General features: G+C 40.4%; 1 protein-coding gene across 1 annotated transcript in view; it reads right to left on the reverse strand.

Annotated features, from left to right (window-relative positions):
- SHROOM2 (shroom family member 2) overlaps positions 1–17,965 on the reverse strand; it is a 122,539-nt gene that overhangs the window by 3,940 nt on the left and 100,634 nt on the right. The window contains exons 6-9 of the mRNA XM_030464372.1: positions 14,093–14,845; positions 9,825–10,376; positions 8,734–8,914; positions 3,477–3,749 (exon numbers count right to left, since the gene is read on the reverse strand). Coding sequence (XP_030320232.1) covers positions 3,477–3,749; positions 8,734–8,914; positions 9,825–10,376; positions 14,093–14,845 — 1,759 coding nt within the window. The remainder of the gene's footprint in view (positions 1–3,476; positions 3,750–8,733; positions 8,915–9,824; positions 10,377–14,092; positions 14,846–17,965) is intronic.

Genomic DNA, 17,965 nt, shown 5'->3' on the forward strand with positions numbered 1-17,965 from the left:
ATTTCTTAACACTGCTGCAGCCTACATGGCTTCTCCCTAAGATGTGAAGTCATGTGTTCTTAGTGCACAAGAGAGCTGGGATTAGATAACTGGAAGGAAGTAAAAAATCCAATCAACTAACCAACCAAAAAAAAGCATCATCTTTCCAAAAGGGCTCTAAACTTTCTGTTTCATGCCTTCACAAGAGATAAAATAGGAAAAAGGAATGCTGAACAGAAAAACACACCAAGGGAGAAGACTGGTGCTATATCCTATTCACACATATGTATGAGGACGAAGTGTGAGGTACAACCCAACCAACTTCACCTGTCTACATAGCAGCCAGCCACTCCTGAATCACTAGGCCACACTCCTGGTCTTGGGTTAGTGCAGTGGTGTTTTGGAAGTGGGGGGTGAGAGGCACAGGGGTGGCTCCTGTGAGAAGCTGCTGAAAGGTCCCCCGGTTCCAATTCCTGCCCTGCCTCTGCCCAAGGCTGAGCAGATATGGGAAGCTGGATGTGCCTCGCCAAGTAACATACTCAAGAAAGGGAAAATGAAATTGCAAAAATATTTTAAAAAGCACCTGCAGAGCACAGTAGAGGATGAAGTGAGAGAGCAATGTCAGAGAAATGCCACCAAGGTAAGTAAAGAAGAAGGGGGAAAGGTGCTCAAGCAGAGATTACACCACAGCCCAAGGTGAGATGGCAGCTGTGCCCCTGCAGCCCATGCTCGCAGTGGAGCAGTCCTTGAAGAACCATGGTGGGGTGAAATGTGGATTTGTAGCCCCTGAAGTGTCACAGGTGGCAGACGTGAAGCAGCAGTAGGATGTGAGGCAGGATCTGTTCCTGAGGGACTGCACCTGGTGAGAGGGACTCATGTTGGAGGGGTTCATGAATGGGACCCAGTGCTGGAGCAGGGGAAGGCTGTGAGGAGTCCTCCCCCTGAGGAGGAAAGAGCAGCAGAAACACCGTGTGGGGAACCCCCACTAAACCCCTGCTCCTCATCCTGCTGTGCTGTGATAGAGGGATGCAGGGGTGAAGTAATATGGGCCCAGGAAGAAGTGAAGGGGGAGAAGTATTAAGATATGTCCATGTTTTCTCTTTCTCCTTGTAGGTTACATTTGTTGGGGTTTTTTGACTTTCCAAGTTGAACCTGTCTGGTTTTTGCCTGTTACCACGTAACAGGGGAATGCAAACCTCCCTCTCCTTGTACAAATGAACTTTTAGGTGGATTTTCTCCTCCCTGTCCCACAGTGGGAGTCAGAGCCTGGTTGGTACCGGTTGGGCCTAAACCACAACACTCCATTAGCAGTGTCTGGAATGAAACAGAAACATTATTAATCTGACCTGTTTCAGGTGTCTGCATGGAACTGATTGCCTTTTTCCAGCAACAAGAGTAGACTGTCCCACTCTTACATCAGGAACTCTCATACAGATTTCTGAACTTAATAAAAAAGTGTCCCCACAAGGTACTATTTTGTAACTGTTAGCTTTGCTTCAGAGATGAATTTTCTTTGAGAAACTGTCTTCGAATAAACCACAGTCTGTTCAAATAATGTGTCTGCTTCTTTTCATTTGGACTTCATGTTAAATCAGACATGCAATAAGCCTAAAGAATTTACAGAAGTTTTTATAGACTACAAAATTTAGAGTACTTTAAAGATGGAAGTATGAGATAGAGGGGGATACGGACCAAAATATCATCATGTGACCCACAAAATACCAAAGGACAACCAAAAAGCCTCAGAGTTATGCACACATAGCCCTACATGTACAGGATTCATAGAGTACCTGGAAGCATCTCTGACCATCATTTTAAGACCTATTTCTGACGTTACTATGGCAAGACTGGTGCCAACGCTGGAGAAGATGAATGGGAACTAGAATACACTAGGGATTTGCATTTCTGTCGGTCTAAATTTGACAGCAGAAAACACAGACAGTTTTGGACTGCCCTTACTACATGACAGCTCTCCTTCCTTTTTCACACCGAGCCAATCAGCTATATTTATCACAGCTCTCAAACTGTTTACTATATGTTCATATCATCTGGTAGCTCTTTCCTCAGCTCCCACTCCCATCTTCGAGCACATTAAGGAACTGTAACTGCACTTAGAAAAAAGAAGTCTAAAGAAGGATTAAATTGCTTTAAGTTTCAGAAGCTTTGATCTGCACTCTAATAAGCTGTCAAATACCTTCCCTTTGCCTTAGTCAGGGAGGGGTCTGGACAGCCATTAAACAAGTATGTTTGGCAGCAGCTAGGGCCCAGCAGCAAAAACACAGCTTCAAACTAGTCCCAAGCACTTGCTGCTTCTTATTGGTCAAAGAGAATCACAGAACCATTCTGGTTGGAAAAGACCTTTAAGATCCTAGGGGCTTCAGTCTGCTCCCTGTCCCTGTCTTCCAGCTCAGAGAACCGGGCACCCAGCAAACAACTGGTCTTACTACTCAACACTGAGGCTAAGGAGGCATTAAGCACCACCATGGAACACAATGAAGAAACACAACATGGATCCACAGCCTGTGCAAAAAAATGTTACAACACTGGAGTGGACTACAGGCATTTCAGTCCACAGCTAAAAGCAAAACATCTCATTTCCCATTCATTTAACTGTAGAAGCTAAACTCACTGGATGCATATTTGCTCACCCACCCTCTCTGTTTATTTTAGCCTTTTAAGTTTTGCACATGTCTGTATCTCTCCCTTGGTGCATTCTCTGTATCACTAGATATCTGCTTCCCAGTTAAGGCCTGTTGGAGCCAAACACAGTGCTGCTAGCAGAGGGTGCGGTCCCACAGCTAAAAGCAGCTCAAACACTCCTCAAGTTTTCACATCTGCTGAGATTCCTCCACATCACTATCAGGCTATTCTTGTTGGGTAAAACATGTTTTCTATTTAAAAATTCTTTTTACAATGCCTAACCTTCACCCAGATACCCCCCATCCCTTTATTAGTTTATTTTTAATTTTTTTTCTTTTTAAATAAGTCTTGCCCTTCTGTCATTTCTTCCTCTTGTTTCTTGCTAGGCAGTGTGGAGGAAGCTGTAGTAGATGAGAAATATTTTCTTTGTAAAAACCTTAGAGAGTTTTATCGAGATCCTTATTGTGTATAAAGAAGTCTGTAAGCTTTCTGCATTACAGCACAGTGAAACTCCTCTTCCCATCTCCGATTGTTAGAATTTTGTTTCCTCCTTTTTACACCCTTATTAGGAGTTCCCTCTTCTTTAAACTTTTACTAAGAAGTCTGTTTACATTATGTTGCACCCCAAAATGTCACTTTTTCTCACCGAGCCAGTTGTAGTTCTTGTATTTCAAATAAAAGCAAGGCAAAGAGAAATGTTTTAAGAAATCTAAAGAAACTGCTCTCATGAAATTTATCCATTCACTACCCCTCATCTTGAGCTCTGCAATTTAGATAAACAAAGCCAAGAAAAAGAAAAAATAACACAACACACCAGGTTCATTAAACACAGTAATATTATTACTGGCTTTTCTCACCCGTTCTTCTGGAGAGGTATTTTCATCCAGGTTATTAAGGGCATTTTCTACCCGGGCCAGACGACCTGATAGTGACAGCAGGAGGTTGACCACTTTGTCAAGGTCACCAATAAACATCTTGAATTTGTCAAATTCATTTGGTTTGCAGACTTCTTTCACAATGGCTTCTACTTCCTCTCCCAGTATATTATTTGCTTGGATGTCTTCCAGAAGTGTCTCTCGTGCTTCTCTCAGCACCTGCAGCTTCCTACTAATACTGTCAATAAGTTCTTGCTGTGGAAAATAAAGAGAATGAGAACTTATTATCACTACTGCATTTTTCACCACTTCTGAAAGTCATGTCAGAAATCTAACATTTTAATACACTGAGACTTCCACGTGACAATGAACACGTTAAAATAAATTTATGCATAAGGTGTATACCTCTGTATTCAAACATTCAGGATGTAGGTCCACCATGCTCAGCTTGAGATCTATCTTAAAGCAATCTACCTTTGTGGCAAAAGATGAAGAACTGCCTCCCCTTAACAAGCATTCCTGCTTCTTCTTTGAATAGCTTCAAAGCCTGCTATGCAGCACAATAAAGTACAGCACATCCTTTTTTCTCTAAATAACATGTCCATAATACTTTTCTGAAGAGCTACACTTAAGAAGCTAAACAGTACAAGGGGAAACAATCCTGTATTTTCTACATGATGCAGTTAAATCTAGGGCACTGTCTAGTTTTTTCTGCTTTTCTACATAATATTAACAGCCCTCCAATAGCAGTTCTGCTCTCAGAGAACCTTAGTGTTAACACTGCCTTGTGACATTTCTGTAGAATCATCATCTCTGTGGACCAGAACAGAGAACAAAATATACTTCTGTATTGTACAAAGCAGCCCTTTGCAAAGCTGTGAACAGTGGCCCTGCCAAAAGACTGAACAAGAACCTTTGGCTGTCAGTGTCATATGCTGGGAGAATTTACTCTCATCTGTAGTTTGCTGGGGTTTCTCTAAGTATCACCCACTTTGCTTGGAATGCACGTGCCCTGGTTTACAAAAAAACCCCAGATATCCTCCCCTCAGTGACCCGTGCTGCATCTGTGCTGCCTGGCTACTTCCCTGCTTTTGGGCAAAAGAGCTCATTTCTTACCTGTTTATGAGCTTTCACTTGTACACAAGGGATGGAAGTCAGCTTAGCTAGTCATCTACCCTAACATGAGATGAACCACATCCTAAAAATGCCTCATTCATTTAAATGTAGTTGCCTATTTAGTATTCAGCTAATCTCAGGTGAGAAAAATACCCAAAGCATTCTCCAAACATACTATTACACCTCTTAGTGCAATTCCTAAATGTAAATTACATCTTTTAAAATAAGTCATTATTTCACAGCACCCCTTCAATTTTCTTTAATTTCTTTTAATTACTCAAGGCATTCTTTAGGAACTCTGCTTTCAAAATACAAATCTGATTACAAGCCTCCAGAATTACTGGAAAAGACACTGATAGCAGCTACCACTGAACAAGATGCCACTGAACAGTCATTGCCAATTTATTTTGGGAACAACAAAAAGTCTTCTCTCTTCACAGAAAGCAACTACACATTTAACAGCCTTTTTTAAAGTAGAAATTCAACACACAGATTATCTGGGCTGGTTTTCTCCTTTTTGATTTAATATACTCAGGCCAGGTTAATCTGGCTTTGGGTTATCTGTTAGTCTGGGTGCCCGAAAGATTAAGGTAGTAAGCAGCCCTACAGATGCCTGCTTTACTGAGTGATTAATCTGCAGGATTTGATTTTTTCCCCTCCCTCTCTTCTCTCAGTGAAAATGCAGTTTGATTTGGACTATGTAGGTCACAGTGCTATGCTCTTATTTCCCTTAGATGACATGCACAGTGCTGCTGTTTTACCATCCAAAACACAACAGGATACTGCCATGCTCTGTGTTACTATCATGAGTTTTTCACTGCTACAGCTAAACTACAACTTTCTCTAACAAAAAAAAAAGCTCTATGTATTTTTAACATTTATCAATCTAGTCTGACAATCCAGATCATCTCTCTCATAAAGTCTTGTTCTTTAAAAAGACGCACAGAACTGCCATTTTCCCCAGTAGCATCTGATTTAGGTATCACCCAGTCGCTGCAGCAAGGCTCAAAGGACCATCTTTGCAGGTAACACAGCTATAAATACCATAAATAACCCTCTTAAAGATGGTTGTAACTATTAAGAATTGGATTATAATCACTGTTCACTTCCTACTCAGATGAAACAGCCTTTGGATGCAACAACTATGAGCTCACTACATACTTTTGCTAACCAGAAGAAAACTTGTATTAGATTCAGTATCTACTGAGCCAGAAGAGCTACGACCTATATCTTGAAATTGGCAGATGAATAATTTACAGCTGTGTTCTGTGCCAGTAAACAAGAAAACAATAAAACTTCATCTTTTCCCAGTAATTCTTGCTGATATGGCTAGCAATCCAGAAAGCAGCTCAGCAGAGTGCTGCTCAAGTGCCTCACTACACGTAAATAACTCTGCTATGAGCTTACCACCCCATTTCACATGAAGTTCTGGCCTAAAAGCAGAAGAAACCTGGCATTCTTCCATTATTTTTACACTCCTCAGGAGTTGCTGAAACTTTCCTATAGAAAAAGAGGACACTTCCTACTCAGCCACACATTCTTCCTACAAAAAGCACTCTTGTAGCATCTTAAGCATCTGTTCAATATTTTACCAGTGTGGTAAACCTACATGACAATCAGTACATGAGGCACACGTTCCAACCCTGCTAGCAGGGAACTCAGGGACTGCCCCAGATTAAAAATGAATTCATTAATTAATTTAACAACTCAATATGAAATTCCTCTACTTATTTCAAAAGAGAAAAAACCCAACCAAACAAACAAACAAAACAAAACAAAACAAAAACAAAAACCACCATACATTCCTGGTTTGCAGAGATAAGAATGACAAATACTAAAATTATTCCACAATGGGCTGAAATTAAAGTATATCATAAGAGAAATGACCAATTTCTAGGAATCAAGGAACAGGTTCTGGGCACATACCTCCTCTAAAATAATTGAAGTGTTAAAGTGTGCTAATAAAGTACTCAGATACTTAATGATTTCTTGTTGAACTGTTGCCAAGTATGTGAAGCTGGGCCAAGTTATATATTCCCTGGCTGTTCTATAAAGATACCTTGACCCACTTAACATGAGTTTTATACATTTTCTGACAAGATCCAAGATGAAAGCCCACTGAACTGAGTGCTTGCATCCTACTGCATGTGGAGGAGCAGGGAGGGAAGTAAGTAATGTCTACGTGGCTACGACAGAATGTGCATTTAGAGATGATGGGGAGTTCTGCTAAGAGCTCCTCATGAAATATTTCCTACCTTATTCAATTAGTGGTGTATGCTAGACCTGGGAGGATGGAGGTGATTTTCCTGTTAACAGACACCAACATAAGTAAATGGCACTTTTGCTTTTAAAATCTCAGTATTTAATTTGTTGGGAAAACAAGAAAGGTTTAATTTTAACATGCATACACTCCATAATTGATAAAAAGGAGACTAATTCTAGCAAAAATTATGAACATGACCATCATGTATGGCACCAGATAAAACCAAATTATTCCAAATGCAGTGAAATCCTTTATTTGTCTAAGTAGCACAGCTGCTGGATTCAGCAGCTGTCTGATGAGAGGGTAAAAGCAGCTCTCCCACAGCAGCATTGCCATGCCCCCAGCAGCACACACCATACTGAACTGTGTGATGCAGTGAGGGAAGACAGACGGAAGGAAGACTATGAGAGGGGAAAAAAACCAACCCAGAGTGGTAAGAATAAATATAAAGCTACCTCAAATGAAGTGGCATCCACTCCAGCACTGAAGGTAAGAATCTCTTAAGAAATCTCTCATTTGCAGCTACTAAATATATTCCTAACATTTTAATTACAGGACATTTCCTTGGAACGGGATTACCAAATGCACCCTGGCATTTGGTTTCCAAGCAGAAAGTGAAGTTTAACAGAAAAGATGTGCACGCCAATACATTACCGGCTGATGTAAACAGAATTAAACTATCCCTTCAATTGATCAAACAGACCATTTTCTCCTGATTATCCATATTGGAAACTGTGAGTAAAATTTTTTTGTGCCAAATCACTAATGAGATGAATGTGATGATTTTATGTAACACCACTTTCTGAAGCCACAGAAATGCCATAATTTTATTATAACATCATCACCTGCCTTCCAAGGGTACATACAGGAAGGCTGAAGAGAAGCTTTTCATAAGAGAGTCCAGCAACAGGACAAGGGGAAATGGATTTAAACTGAAGGAGAATAGGGTTAGACTGGATATCAGGAAGTTCTTTAGTATGAATGTTGAGACTCTGGAACAGACTGCCCAGAGAAGTTGTGGATGCTTCCTCCCTGGAAGTGTTCAAGGCCAGGTTGGACAAGGCCTTGAGCAACCTGGTGCAGATGTGAGGCATCCCTGCCCATGGCAGGGAGGTTGGAGTAGATGATCTCTCAGGTCCCTTCCAACCTAAGCCATTCTATGATTCTATGATCCTTTTAATACCCAGGGAATCATGCTGATCTGAGATCATAAATGAAACACCAAAGGATGGGGATGAACAAGAGTGGAGAAGACTGCTTCCTCTGTGATGAGTAACTTCCATTGAATCCATCAAGCTGATTAGATATCTCCCTCCACTACCTTTATATATTTGGCAGTTAGGAGAAACAGAGGGTGAAATGGGTGGTGGCTAATGAAAACAAATGGAGAAACAACACACAAAAAACACGTGTGTGTGTGTGCTCCTTCCCTCTCACAACAAACTCAAATTCTGGATGTTAATTTCAAAAATATAGAGTAACTAAGACCACCATCAGGTGAAGTAGGATACATAAGCACTACCATCTCTTATTTATTTAAAATGAGAGAAAAACACTGGAATCTCAAATGAGTAACAGTATTTGAAAATAACCCTCAAAATAACTCCTGTTAGAACCTTCCTAAACACGTATCAAGATGCAAACAGAACTTACTATGACATTCCTAAATTCACAGCTGGACACTTAGCATACCCACCCCTTAAAAAAACCCCAAAAAACCCACAGAAAGCAGGCTGATTTTTCCAGTGACCCTTTATATCTAGAAGTTCTTTTATTAGGGGTGTTTACCTAGCAAATTCACAGTTAATAAAATGCATGCAACCAGGAGCCTCCCGTTGCACTTCTAAAAATGTCTTTTACCTTCTTTTCTGACAAGTCATGATCCAGCTCATCTTCAGAATCATCCTCGCTCTGCTGCTGTTGCTGCTGCTCCTGCATGTCTTTCATTTTAATCAGCAGCTCTGCCTTTGGTGCAGATGTGCTATAGTAAGTAGAATTTGTTGTCAGGGAGATGGCAGACGGTGTGCTCTGCTCTTCTTTCCTGGTAAAAAAAGTCACAACTTTCATTAACTGCTTTGAAACCCTAATTGCTGAAAGTACACTCTTTTACAGCACCATTTCAACAAGCAAGTAAGATGTTCAAAAAAGAAAGCCATTACCTATGAAAATAGGATAAACAAGCACTTTGTGAGGAAATTTTCTGGGAATTCAGCACACACCCAGATGTAATTTTCTGAAAAGTGCAAAAGACCTTTTACCATTACGAGTGAAATGGGCCTTAGATATCTCAGCCAGTAACAAAATGTAAATTTATGTTGTATTAAGTAGTGCTAAGACCTCAGTGTCACGGAGAGTATCATTTCAAATGCCTAAAGTGGGATACTACTATGCAATTATTTATCTTTCTGATTACACATGCACTTCTCAAGAAGGCTCAACTTCATTTGACAGCTCATATCAAGGAAACAAAAGGCTCACAGAACATCAACATAGATGGAATTTAAAGGAATTTAAATATTTTCTTACTTAGTTCTCATCCACTTCCAGGAAATGGTTGATCCCCACTTTAAGTTGTCTTTACAAATTTTCATCACTTAAAAAGATTAAAATATTGTCCCTTCTCTATCCAGTTACTAGACTGCAAGATCTTGGTAAAATATCTAATAATTATGAAATCTAATTATTATTAATTAATTATTCCTAATGTTCCCACACAAATAGTTTTCAACCAGGTCTCTGGAAACTCTTCATACTGTACAACACTGTTCTTTATCTGTCATTAATGGTATCATTAACAGTATGATGCTTGGCTGTTATTCTAACTGAAGAGTTTTGGAAAAGCCCCAAACCTCAACTGTAGGAAGACCCTCACCTTCAACCCCCAAGGAAAACTGGTACACTTTGGACAACAGCTTGCAAGGAATTGTTGGCCTACAGAAAGTAATACTTACTTCTCCTCTGAAATTTTTGGCGAAGGAACTTTTGGCAGGAGCTTCCTGCGCTGCTGAGCTTCTTCTAGGAGGTGTTCATCTTTAGGGAATATTCCAACCATCAGATCCATTGTTGTTTTTATTTTCACATTAGGATCTAGAATGTCTGCTAGAGATTTATCTCTTCCCACAATCTCTCTGGCAAGTTCCTCTGACTTCCAGTCTTCGAAGGTCTTCTCTTTGGCCTTTACATAGCTGACTGCTGGTGCGGCAGCACTGTTGTCCTTCGAATTGCTCACAGGTTCTTCAGCTGGTTGAGGGTCAGCTGGTTTGGTTCTGGCTTCTGGCTCTGGCTCTACACCTTGTCTGGTGTAAGCACAGAATCGTGAGTAGGATTGCTCAGAAGTGCTGAGTGTTTTGATTTGGTCCTTTTCCAAACCACTGGGTAAAGCAGGAGGCTCCATAGTACTGACAAGACTTTGCCGACTCTCCTTCTCTGCACTGCTCTCAGAATGAACTATCTTGATGGGAACCATTTTCACTGTAGTGTTATTGTCTATAACCCTTTCAATTCTGGAAAATATGAAAAATTCATCTTTAGAAATGGAAGAACCTTACATCTCAATTCTTACCTGGAAATCAGATGGGAAACCCAAATACAAGACAACTGAAGATGAGATCTAGGTAATGGAAGATTCCTTGCACCGTACCTCATACCCTAAATCTACACGCTTTCTGCCTACACATTTTAAGTAGCACTGGTTCATTTATAAGCAATCCTAACATCAGCCTTGCACAACACTCACCATACATGACTTCTCTTTGTTTCCACAAATGCATGGGTCCAATCTTAGCAGCCAGGCTGCAGTTTTGAGATAGTGCTGCTGAACTGCTTTTTACCCCTTTGCTGCCACACATATGGAGGAAAATGTGCCTCCAGCTCAACCTCACTGCCTCACACAGATCTGACACTGGCCTCAGCTTTTGCCCTGACTGGCAGCTTAGCTGCCTGGGGGGTTTGTGATGCCCTCACATTAATTCCCAGCTCTTCCAAGGAAGAGACAGTAGACCAGATGGAAGCATCCTGCAGGCTATGCCTTTGCTGAGCAACAGCAATAACACATAACCACACATGGAAAACCTGGAAAAAATTCAGTACTTAATTACATAAAGAAAGACATATCTGTATTTGTAAAATTTCACCCAAGATAAAGAAGTTTTATAAATTGATCTCACCAGAGGCTAACACACAATCTGCATACTCTTTTCATGGGAAGCTCATAGCAACAATTCTGTATTGCATAGCACAAAGGGTCAGCTTGGACATTTAGTAAGGCAAGCTATTTGAAGAGGAGGCTACCTTGGATTGTTAAATTGGACAATAACATGTTAAATAACATTACTGAAACATCTGTACTCTGTGTAAGCCATATAAGAAATTGGAGTCTAGTTTAGTGGTTTTGAGTTTGCAGAAAGTTTTAAATTATTGTCATAATGTGGGTTTGGAAGCTCTACAGCAAGCAAAGGAACATTGCCTACTAGCTAAAATATCTGGTTTCATTTGGCTGGGTAGCTTGCTGCCTTTCAGATAAGTGACCAAAACATAATATGGCTCTTTTCCTCTAACTGTGGGTATGTCACTTTTCTTAAAAATAAACTTTTACTTTATTGAGCTGTACATTTCTGCATAGAGAGTAGCAAAATCTGTTTGATTTCCTTTTTTTCAGAGGCTGTATCTTGTATTTTCAAGGTATGTACCCTCGCTTCTGAATGAATGTCCAGATTCCTAACAGGTATTTAATTTCCTGAAATGCTTCGTGGATATGCTTTGCCATACCGATTCAAACTTTTGGGGAAGGTTTTCCAGCCCATGCTGACTCCCTAATTCCTATTCAGTTGGGGTGTTTTCACTTAGTATAACTGTAATTTTATAGAGTTGGGTCCCATGTCCATCACTCAGCCCCAGCTCCCTGCCTGTTGCCTTGGCCTCTCCCGAGGGCAGTGGAGCTGAGCAAAGGTCTGCCACTGCCCTGACCTTTTGTTTTGTTACCTTTTAGTTTGGTTTGTTTGTTTTTTTTGTTTTTTAAATAAAGCTCACACCTTTTGGAGTCCACAGACCACAAAGAGGAACACATTTCTGTATTTGGGGGAAATACAAGATTTATTCATAAGTATGTGAGAGGTAACTGGAAGGGAAGAAGTGAGCTAACTGCAATTCTTCATCTATAACATGCAGCATCTGTTTTGAGAATCTGAGTATGTTCCTCTCTGACTCGTAACAGATTTTCGAGATACTTAAGGCATCATCAAATCAACTGATTTCAGTCAGAAAAATGACACTTCAACTCCAGGTGCTTCCAAAATCCTGTTTCTGCAATCACTATCCCCCTGATTTCTGCAGGTTTTCCATTTGTGAAACTGTAGCATGGAATTTTGATTTGCAGTAACTCTGCCTGTGGCCATTACAAAGCTTTACTACAACCGCAAGCCCAGTCACTCCTTGACCTGAGTGTATGTTTACTGGAAATTCACTGATGCACATCTACTGACACACTCTTTTTCATCTTTATTACTGCTAAACAGTCATCTTTGGTAATAGCTGGGTTCTGCACTGCACCAATGTTTCCCCACGCTATATTGCTCTGCAGGAAATGCTACACACAGTTTATCCTGTAGATAAACAAGACACCTTTCTTAAAGAAGAGTAAATGACCACAATGCTGACACCACTGAACATCTGCTGCCCACAGCATGTAAGGTGGCATGCCCAAAAGCTGATAGGCAAGGAGTCAACGGAGGTAATGATCCAAATCAAATTAATAACATGTTAAGAGAAATCTTCTTGATATATATTGTACTCATATGAAATAAATAACATAGTAAATACCATATAGAAAGTTCAGAAGCATGGCCTGCAAGTCTGTCCTTTTTTGCAGTACCTGTTTTATTGAGTAATGCAATTACTAAATGAGGACAACACATTGGGCAAAAACAAAAGCTGTTTGAGCTTAAGAATTTCAAATGTTAACAAAAGGTTTTCAGTGTAAGTATATTATCTTTCAGATATGGGCATATGATTAGGAACACCTCAGTGCTCGTTTCAACATTAAGGCTTAGTAAGAAACAAGGACAAATACAATTAGCTTTCTATGCTTCCTTATATCTATTCATAAAGCAATACATTAAGGAAGTCATTACTAATGTCATCTACCTTTGCACATCGATGCTAGTGCTCACATGACATGTTGTTCTTTTCATAATAAACCATACTATTACTTCATGTTAAAAACACTGCAGCATAAATTATTATTTTTTCCCTCCAGTGACAAGAGGAAAAACATCAAGGCAAGTTTAGGAAAAAAATGATTCATGTTTTCTATGTCATAAAACACTGTCCTATGTCACTGGAAAACAGCATGATTTGAGTTTATTCTACCATCTACATTACAGATGACAAAAGCTATTCCAACTACTTTTTCTCAGAGAAGTAACCTCTGCATTTATTCATCTTGGAGGTTTTGTTTTTTGTTCCTTAACCATGAATTACAGTGCTGAAGGATTTATGAAAAATAAGATTCCTGAGCTTCCTGGAAGAGTTTGTTATCTTATGGGAGAATAACCTTTTATAATGTTAGCAGCATTTGAGACACTGCAAGCAATAATTTGTCAGTTTATATAGCCTGGGAAATTACTGATGTTCTCCTGCTGAATCTTCAGCCCACCTCAGCACAGGCAGTGCTACAGACCCCTCCTCACACTACCTGGAGTGACGTTTCATTGTAATAGTAACATGAAAACAGCCATGATTTGGCAGTGTACCTTACAGTGTGTGTGTTCAAAACAGATGTTCTGTTTTACAGAGGATTACAAAGGATACAGCTTCCCTTCCCACATCTACTTTGTCCCCTCACTGATTCATATTCATGTACAAATTTGGGTGGGGGAAATGATGACAGGGAATCTTTTAATTTTACCCAGACTTAGAGTGGAAAATCCATTTTAATCCATCCCTTTCATTCTCTACTAACGACCAGCTGTAACACCTGAGCAGCATCTGTTAACTAGAAGAAACAACAGAACAGTTGGACTTCAGTGTTACCAACTGGAATTTCATACTAGTCTTAGGTCTCTTTAGGACATGCTGGGATGGTTCATGCTTAATGAAATCAAAGAATGTCCCTGGAGTAAAGAAAATAAACCATCAACCACTAGTATGACCTAACTGGGCAGAAAGCATTAATAAAATAGTAAATACCTGTAATTAATAAAATAGTAAATACATCTAATACCTGGCTGGATTTTCATCCTGTACAGACACAGGAGGCTTATCAGTGAGTTTCTGTGGTGCAAACTGAGGAGAAGGGGACCTTGATGTCTCCATTCCAGGTTTTTGAAGATAACGATACTTGGAAGATAATACAGACTCAGACCTAAGGTGCGTTTTTTCTTCTAAGTGCTGACAAACATTCTCCGTGGATGATGCTTGCTGGAGCTGCTGTGGATTAGCACTCTTCAGTTTGGCATTGAAAGCTGCAGGACTCTGACAGAGAGAGGAGCGACTGGCAAATACTTCAGCGGAGCTGGGGGACGAGGATGGAAAGGACCTGCCGGGTGCTGCCAGCAGAGATTCAGCAGAGGTGCCAAGCGACGGTGCAGAATTATCTAGTTGCCTGTATTTATCTCTTTTTGGTGGTGGCGGCCTCTGAGGAGCAGGTCCACGCTTCTTGTTCAGCAGCACTGGCTCTACCCTATGTTTTTCTTCTCCTTTGGAGAGAGAGGAGTGGTTCCCATTCAAGGTCTGTGGCTCAGTGCAGGGGGGATGAGGCGAGCTGCGATCCTTGTTGTCCTCGTTGGCGTTTTCCTGACAGTATCGGTAATCACTGGGCAGCGTCCCAGACCTCCCCCGGCTCTCCTGAGGCAGAACCGTAGGCTCTCGTGCATGCAAAGGCCTGACAGATGCCTTCCAATTGTGGCCTAAATTCTGGTTCAGCTGATTGCTCTTCTCCCGTGGGTTTTCCCTCAGGGCCCCTGTGTCCCCTTGCCTAGAGAGAAGAACACATCGTTAGCGCGCTCTCAACTTCCACCCTTCGGTGTGAGGCCACCACGCGGGTCCAGGAAACTTCTGACACTGAGATCACATCCAACATTTAACACCGACTCCTTCAGTCTATGGTAACCATTTGGCACAAAAACACCCTCTGATGTATGGGTACACACACTGTACCTAATCTAAGGTGATGAGTCAAAGCATAATGTCAGGCTAAATGAGGGTATGGAGCGCCCCGGGATGCAACACAACCTCCAGGTAACCCCAAGCGCTGCAGCGTGCATGCAGCTCAATGCACAACACACCTCCAAAGTGCTGATGGATGTGGGGCAGCCAAACATGCAGATGTCGGTAGGAAACTGTCTTGAGAAGAGGAATACTAACACCGAATTTTAATTATCTTCTTGCTTCAGAGTCAGCAGCAAAATGAGGAAAACAAGTTTCTTTTCTATGTGCAAGATTAATACTTCAATGTTGTTTTAAATGTGAATTGAATACCAGTTTTGAGAATAAGTCAGTAAGTTGTTAATATTAGTGTGTGAAAACAAAATCTGAGATAAAAACACATAAGTTATAGGTTAAATTCCACTATAAATTCAAGAAGGAAAAAAAATGACACAGTGCATTATTATTTTAAATAAATTTAAACAAATCTTTAAACTGCAGAAGTATTGTGGGAAGACAACTGATCAGATGTGGGTCCTACTTTTCACACCTGTACAATCAAATTACATTCAAAATTATTAATTTTTTTTTAGTCCTTTGATCTGCGATGTTTTAGCAGGTATGGAAAAAGTTCTAAAAATGATCTGGACATAGTCATTAAACTGTTTGGTGGGTGAGAGTTTCAGTAATTGTATTTCATACTGATTTTATATGTCAGCAATGAAACAGTGTTGTACTTCCAAGAGATACAGTTTTTCCACGGTCAAATTCCTGAAAAGTAACTACACAATTTCCCTCATGTGAAGGGTTAAATTTTGCAACTCAATTTTAATGGATAAATTTTCAATTTAACATGAATGAGGAGCTGAACATTGCTGAAACTCATATCTCTTCATGTTGCTCTTAATTATGAGCGGTTGGTTCAGACAATTTCAAGTCATCTAACAAAGTCAGAATTAATTCTGTTTTACAAAAGTAATTATTGACTCCTATTTTAGCACTAGATGAAGGGCAGTTTTGTTAAGTAAAACGAAAGAAGGCCAAAAGGACCAATACTATTCAGATTGGGTTACATGGCATCTCTAGAGTCAGCTAGTTTTCCCTAGAGAGTTCAATGTGAGCAGAACCAGGCCTGTAAATAGTTCCAATAACTCTAATGGAAATATTTACCAAATGAAGACTGCAGGCCTCGAGTATTAAATACTGTGTTTATATCAGCTGCTTCTCTTGCCTAGGTAACACGTGTAGAGCACAATTTTCCCCTAGTTAACCTGCACCAAAGAAATCTTTCAGGCCTCTCCATTCATTTTCATATATGCAAGCTGTAACACAAGGCAGTGTAGCAGCTGCTCTCAGGTGCACTCACAGATCAAGGGCATGGCACAAAATGTTGCAAAGACATAAATTACATGCACTTCCTCAGCCAGTCTGCTAAGTATACACTGAGCTTCGCATGCACATCAGGAGTGGGTGTGCTGGTGGAAGCAAACAGGACAGGTTATGCTGCCAATCTCACACCTGTACATATTCAAAGCAGGTAACCCCATATTTTTAATATTACCCTGACTCAGAAGCAATGAGTGCTTTAATAGTCCTGACACCTTCCAAAATAGTGTAAAAGGAAATAAAGAGTGGCAACACAAAGGAGTTTAGAGACGCTACATTTGCAAACATGGAGATAAAATTCAGAGATTAAATACATGCCTTCATACAGCTTCCAAAAAATAAACAAACATTTTGCAGTGCCGCAGAAAATGGGTCTGAGGAAAGGTGGCTACATTCAACACTGAGGCTAGTTTGCATTCAGTGTGAGTGGGTCCCCATGCAAAACATGCTTATCACATTATTTTTGACAGATTTGAGCTTACTGTTGAGAAAGGAGGAAAAGAAAGCAAGCTTCAAGCCCCAGGAGAACACACTGGCAAGAACCTGCAAAGGTGTTACATTATTATCAATACCAAAAAGTCCACTAAGTTACTTTAAACCTGCTTCATGTAAGGATATGCCCAGAATACAGCTGTTTAAGAAAGAAGACCCATAGTATTAAGCAAAGACAATGTACCACTGAAAAGAACTAATCATTTATAACCACACATCAAAAAAGTGAAAGGGACAGAACAGAATTAAACCATCAGAAAACATAACAATTGACTTAATTACTATTTTGTTTTTAGATAACAAACCAGTCATCATCAAGAACAGTAACATCTAAGTTACCTTCAAACCCCAAAGCCCCCATCACCATGACACAATTCCACCACTATTCAAATACCATCCTGATGCAAGAGAATCAGGAAAGATCACGCCACAATCCTCATCCCTGGCATGTGACAACATGACAGCTTTGACTTACATCCCTCACTTAACCTGAACTGCAAAGGAAGTGTAATCAACAGACTTACACTGTTGATAAGAAGTGGTATTTTGGTAAGGATGAGCCTAGTACAGGAGGCTAACATGAACCTTTTCTACTGTACCTGCTCTTCTATATTTACATATAGAAGGCCTTCATATTTAAATGGTGAGGGGCAGAAACCCAAAATATGCTTCTAATCAGAAAGAGAATTGTTCCATTACAAAAAACAGTCCTCCACATTTTTGAGAAGCTCACATTTAGAAGAGGGCTCAGCTCTCCCAGAGCAGGTCTGTGCAGAAAGAGACGAGGCTGCACACTCACTGACCGGGTGAGCTTGGGACAAGCTCTGCTCCTGTGGCTTACACAGAATGGCCCTGGACACCAAACAAAACACCACCACTTACCACCATGTGGGTGGAAATGCATATCTCTATAATGGCACTAATTATTTTCTACCCAGATGTACATCTCTCTGTTTCCTTTCGACTCCATTGGCTCAAGGCATACCTGCTCATGACTGAAACGTAAAGGCCAAGTAAACACTAAGTTGGGGAAACCAACCAAGTCTCCTCCCCAGTCTGGACACCCCCAGGG

This window comes from Calypte anna, chromosome 1 (genome assembly GCF_003957555.1).
Source record: "Calypte anna isolate BGI_N300 chromosome 1, bCalAnn1_v1.p, whole genome shotgun sequence".
Lineage (NCBI taxonomy): Eukaryota > Metazoa > Chordata > Aves > Apodiformes > Trochilidae > Calypte > Calypte anna.